Source organism: Myotis myotis, unplaced genomic scaffold, assembly GCF_014108235.1.
Source record: "Myotis myotis isolate mMyoMyo1 unplaced genomic scaffold, mMyoMyo1.p scaffold_m19_p_4, whole genome shotgun sequence".
NCBI classification, from domain to species: domain Eukaryota; kingdom Metazoa; phylum Chordata; class Mammalia; order Chiroptera; family Vespertilionidae; genus Myotis; species Myotis myotis.
The window spans coordinates 55,567,859-55,573,858 of record NW_023416346.1 but is presented as its reverse complement, the minus strand read 5'-3'; the positions used below and the strand labels follow the sequence as shown (position 1 = coordinate 55,573,858).

Sequence of the window (6,000 nt, the reverse complement as noted above, 5' to 3'; positions counted from 1 at the left end):
CCAGGAAGGACGCAGGGACTTTTTATGTGCATTGTGAGCGCGGGGAACTGCAAACTTAAGATCCGTGTAGTCTGGGCTTCAGAGACTCAGACAGGCTCTCTTAATCTCCAGCACCTGTAACAGGTGCGGTTCTGACTGAGTGGCCAGGGGCTGGTACCAACTAACTGGGTCCATAAGAGATGAGACCCGCCTCAAGGCGATTTCACACTGATCCTGTTCACACTGCAGTGCCCTGAGCTAGAGGCTTTAAAAGCCGAGCTGTGGTGTATTTGGTGCTCTCTATCCGCCTGCAAAGGGTCTCTCCTAAGTCTGATCCCTGTGCCATTGGCAAAACATTTCCTTATCTAATGATGAGTCTTTGCAATAAAAGGAGCAATAAAGTCAGAGGAGCAGAAAGAGGAAATAGACAACTAGAAAAGTTGCAAGCATTTCCTAGGCAGATTGGGGCGCGGGCTGTTTGAACTGTGGCAGTGCTGTGGGGCCCAGACTGGGAGCTTTGCAGATCAGGACCGGTTTTCCAGGGCTGGCAGCTGCCTTGAAAAAGTTTCCTGTGGAACACTCTCCAGCAGGGGCGGGGGCGGGGGCGGCGGGGGCGGCGGGCGCAGCAGTGGACTTGGGAGGGAGCAGGAGGGCGGGGGAGGCCTTGAGGGGCTGGCTCGCAAACCGTTATAGTCCTTCAGCACCTCCCTCTTGCAGTACACCCCCGCCCACAGCCGTCCTCCCTGCCGCGCGGCTGCCCACCTGGGGACCTGACGCTGCACCAATCCCCTTCGAGCTGCTCAGGGGACAAGTGGGGGGGGGCACCTCCTTGCACCGCCCCCCTCCCCACCCTGAAAGAGGCGCACTCTGCAGGGGCAGACACTGCGCTCTCGCCAGAGGAGCACTCCCCTAGTTTCTTGGTCTTCCAGACGGAAGCTCAGGCTCTTCTCTCACCTTAGCCAAACTTGCTTTCCCGCCTCTTAAACTCAGACTTCCCTCCACTCCTAGCTCTTTTCCGTCCACTTTCCCCTCTTTTATCTCCCACACCACAAATCCCCTATTCCTTCCCCCACTCTTTCCCTCCCCACTACCTCCCCCCCCCCCTTTCAACTCCTTTACAGCTTCCTCCTCAAACACCCTAGAGTGTGCCTAGATTCGTCAGTCGCCCACTCCTGTTCCACTGGAAGCTATGGCGGGACCTGGGGGTTGGAGGGACAAGGAGGTCACAGATCTGGGCCACTTGCCGGTGAGTAGAAGAGACCCATCGCCCCCCAAATTGCTCTCTTCTTTGGGTTCTTCGTCGGGAGGGCACCAATGTCCAAAACCTAGGCTAGGCTGTAATTTCGACAGGACCACTGGTGCGGGAGGGGACCCTGAGAGCAAGTTTTTGGAAAAGGCGCCCCCTGGACACCAGAGCAGCGCCAAACTCAAGGAAAGGCAAAGGTACCAGGGATTATGGAGGAGGGAGAATTGGCGGAGGTTATGCGGACCCTAAACAGTGGACGTTTTCTAAACGTGGCCCACTTTGTCTAGCGGCGTTCCTGTACCTGTCCAAGCTGCGCTCCAGGAGAGGCCAAAGAGGGCAACTTAGTGTGGCTTCCCAAAAGCACTCCTTTCTGTCACCCCGATGCCCAGTCCTGGTTTCCTTCTTGTTTTGCCAGAGAAGATGCCCACTCTCAGACTGACCTTTACTTGTAGGTGACAGCGGGCTAAAAAATTAAAGCATTGGAGTTTCACTTCTCTTGCTTTCTAAAAGCACTTTGTAAAACCTTCTTACTCTGCCAGGGCACTGTTCCCGATTCAGTATTGTGGGAGAAAAGAACTCGACGCCTCTTGAAGAAGTGAATTCTGCACGCTGCAATTTAAAAACAAAAGTATTGCACTCACTAGCTAACCAGATTTTCCCATGGTTTTCGTTTGTGGATTCTCCCTTTTCCGATTGCTCAGCTTTCTTCCAAAGTTGTAATTGATTGGTGAGCTATTATCGCCATCGTTATTACCAGACTTATTGTTTTAGCAGCACTGTTTATTTCATTGGCATCTGGTTTCTGGCAGATACTGGATCCCACCCAAATTCGTTTTTTAAGTTCTCTTTTTAGATTGGCATTTCACTCGCACCCTCTCTTGAATGCGAAGGGCCCCTGGATTCTGAAAGGGAATAAGCTTGCATGTGCTGGAATGATCCCCAGGCAACTGTAGTTCAGGCCTGCTTGCTTTGGGAAAAGCTAAATATTAACCTTGAGGTTATAGGACTATTCAAGGACGCAGTGCCTCAATTTTATTCATATTTGGCATTTAAAAATTGTCTCCTTGGTGGTGGCAGACACTTGTCTCCCTCAAAAATAGGACATTCCCCCAAACCTCAGCTCTATAATTTTACACTATAATGGTGTGGAGCAGGAGGTGATGCACATGAATAACATTTTAGCAAATTGTTATTAGCTTTAAATAAACATGCTGAGTTACAAATATTAGCATTGTGGTTATTAGTGCAGCTTCATAAGACAAAGTCACAGAATTTTAAAAGATTAAATCTTTTTTTCCATCCTGCATGTACCCAGTGCATGCATGAATATGGAGGCTTCAATTGGTAGTTTCCTTTCTGAACAGAACTTTTACATTCCGACTAGATTTGCTCCCAAGAAAAGGTGTTAAACAAACGAATGAAATATAACCCTCCTCCAACATTTTCTGTGTATGGTGGGAGAAAGAGGGGGAAAAAAGCAAACTAGGGCAAATATGTGAAACTACACATGGGGCAACTGAAATAATCTCATTCTAAAATTGACTAAAGAGCGGAATAGGAAGGACCTCATGGAAATAATAGAGCAAGGAATTCCAAACCCAAGGAAAAAGAAGAAAAAAAATGTATTGCCACAAAAAGGGGGGCGGGTAGCTCAGACTAGCTGACCTGGTCATGGCCCCAGAACATAAGAACTTGGTGAGATTGGAAGAGATAAGGAGAAAGGCTGTAATATTTACATTGCAGTCCAGTGGAATATTAGTTTTCTGAGGGTTAGTGGTGGTGTGGAGGGGGAAAAGACAAGGAACTGGTTTTTAATGTAGGAGAGGGATAGGACACAAAACCAAGCATTGATGTTTGGCCTTACTTTATAGACTTCATGAAATCCTCATAAAGTTCTTAACTTCTGACAATTTCTAAATTTTTATTATACAGGAGTAATTTTATAACTCATTTTGAAGGTCTCCATAATCTGAACAAGTTATGCATAATTATGCCCTCTCCTCAGACATCTACCTCTAAATCCTAAGAAATCTAGCAGAAAAGTAGCACCCCTTTTACAATTTCTTGTATGTCAAATTTTTAGAGATGTGATGTTCACTGTTAATTTGGTCACTGGGTCATTGTTTTTTTACTGATTTAGGATTTCTTTTCATTAGACTTATTTCCTGAGTCTCTGAAGAAGGAATAAAAGTAAATGAAAAGGTCAAGCAATATCTAATTTAGCTCTTTGGAAATTTGCATTTTGAGGAAAAGTAAAGATGATAAAGTAAGAAAAAACCCTGCATGTGATGGGAACCCTTTCAATAATTATCCTAAACGGGACATATATGAAGGTTAGAAAGTTGGCACCTGTCATCACCAAGTATACCAATTTGGAAACTACCGTGTAATGGGGGAAGGGGGGATGATTCAGACCTTAGAGTTTCACATTGATAAAAAAAAATTCTTGCAGAGTATAGAATAATTAAATATAGATCTAGATTAAGATTGATATGTTATGTCCTTTGCTGGGCTGGCCAGCTAAATAACCATAGGACACAAAACCTTGAGAGAGGTCAAGCTTCTGTGCAAAATGGGATTTAAAGAAAGTGGTGGAAGGTTTTTTGTATTTTTGTTATTATATAGATATTATTTTAAAACTGAAAATAGTAAGCAAGAGTGAAAGCAGGAGAGGGGTGAGAGAATTGTATAACTTTTTTTGCATGATACCCTACAGTTAGATACATACAGAGCCAACATAATAACCAGAAAAGGACAAGTCAACTATATTTTTGTCTGTTAATTATTGGGTGTTGTAATTTTTTCTGATTAATTATTGAATAAATATCTCATATAGATGGCAAAACAAAAAAGTACAGAGGTTTGTGGTTTGTGCTTTCTTTTTGAAAAAAATTTCAACACTATGTATATCTATATCTATATCTATATCTATCTATATCATCTATATCTATAACTATATCATCTATATCTATGTGTGGATGTATTTTTTCCACCTTGCTTGCCAGCAATACTTGAAGTTCTATCTATCTATCTATCTATCTATCTATCTATCTATCTACCATCTATCATCATCTATCATCTATCATCTTTTCTTCTTAGAATGCCTATGTCACTCAATCTTTGGGACTGGAAACTATTTCTTCATCTCCAAATCTGGCATGTCTTCACTATAATAGTCGCCTTTGCCTTATGTGTCCGGTATGGTAATGACATTCCTCATGGCTGTGGCCTTGGTATTTGACACTGCCATGTGTAGTCCTAATCTATATTGGGGTCAGGATTAGACAGGCCTGGAGGACAGTAGTGGCAGAGGTGATCTGAAATAGCACATGATCCAAGAACTGTATTTGAATTACATTAGGTTTATATTTAAATATAAATCCCAGCTCTCCCAGTCTTCCACAACCCAGAACAAACCTATTTTCCACATTCAGTCACGAGAACCTTCCCACTTTATTAAGTCCCTTAGCCTCCTGTTTTGAGGCAGTTTTACTTTCTTGTCCAGAAGTATTGAAACATTCAGGATAGCCTTCATTATATCTTCTAGAAGAGCATCGCCCCAGCATGACACTGTATTTCAATCTATTTTCTCAGTCTTATTTTCCAGTTTCTAGAACAGTGGATTTTATCTTAGTGTACTAGAATAGTACATAAGAATCATCTGGGGATCTTAAAACTCATCCTCAGAGATTCCAATTTCATAATTCCATGGTAGGGGCAAGGAATCTGTGCATTTTAAATAAAATTTCCTACATGATTCTCATGTAGTGAGAGTTTATGTAGTCCACAGTTTGAGAAACACTGGTCTAGAAGAAGAGATTATTTTTCTAAATTTTCAACTTGAATTGCAAAGCCCATTTCTCCACCTATCTCTGAAACTTACTCTGGCACTTCAGTCTTATATCTGCTATTTTCAGGTTCTCTCTCTATAAAGACTTTTCATAAAATTGCTATGTTTCATATTTAAAACAAAAGAAGGAAAGCCTCAGCTATTCATTCTAGGTACTGTGCAATCTCTTTCCTTCCTCTAGCTCTCTGACTACTGGAATGTGTTCACTAGGTCTGCTTCATTACTGCCCTAAATCAGAAATTTATTGTTACCCATATTGACCACTTAATGGTTCCCTTTTGTTCTTAATTTAATTTCTGCCTTATTTGGTTCTGTCAATCAGCTTCTGTTTCTGAGTCTCTTATATAACCAGTAAACAGTGCCGTCTAGTGGTCCTTTTTCTTCCTGCTACCCCCACCCCTGCCCTTAATAAAATTATCCATCAAAGTGCTTCTTCTTTCTTCTCTGCTTGAATTCAGAAGACAGAAACAAGTCTTCCAAATGCTAGGTGTCAGGGGTGCAAACAGTCCAGGACTTTTAAATTGTAATAGATAAATTACATAAATAAAAAAATCCAGCAAAGTATAAAGTATTTGCCCAACATTTTATGGTTAAAAATATTTTAGTAATTTATTTTGAAAAAAAAATTACAAATTGGAGTTTCTTAATTACTTTTTTTTCACCAAATGGAACACCAAAGCATACCAAACCACCAAATAACCTCCAAATTGATATAGCAGTCATAGAAATAAAGATCTTTCCTCTTCTGCTTTTCTTATCTTGGCATGGTAGAGCAGAAGAGAGGACCAAGTAATTATGGAGACCCCTCTGATATAGACCTTTTTAATTTCACAGTAGTAAATTTAAAAAGAGGTTCATTTTTAATGCTTCCTTCCTTTGGGGGCCCAGAATAAACTATTTTCTAATTATAATTAAGTAAAAACTT

At 41.7% G+C, this 6,000-nt stretch overlaps 1 protein-coding gene across 1 annotated transcript in view; it reads left to right on the top strand.

Annotated features, from left to right (window-relative positions):
• The first annotated feature begins 1,168 nt into the window (after positions 1-1,168).
• The window catches only part of NRK (Nik related kinase), a 171,934-nt gene continuing 167,102 nt past the window's right edge, over positions 1,169-6,000 (top strand). The window contains exon 1 of the mRNA XM_036306187.1: positions 1,169-1,225. Coding sequence (XP_036162080.1) covers positions 1,169-1,225 — 57 coding nt within the window. The remainder of the gene's footprint in view (positions 1,226-6,000) is intronic.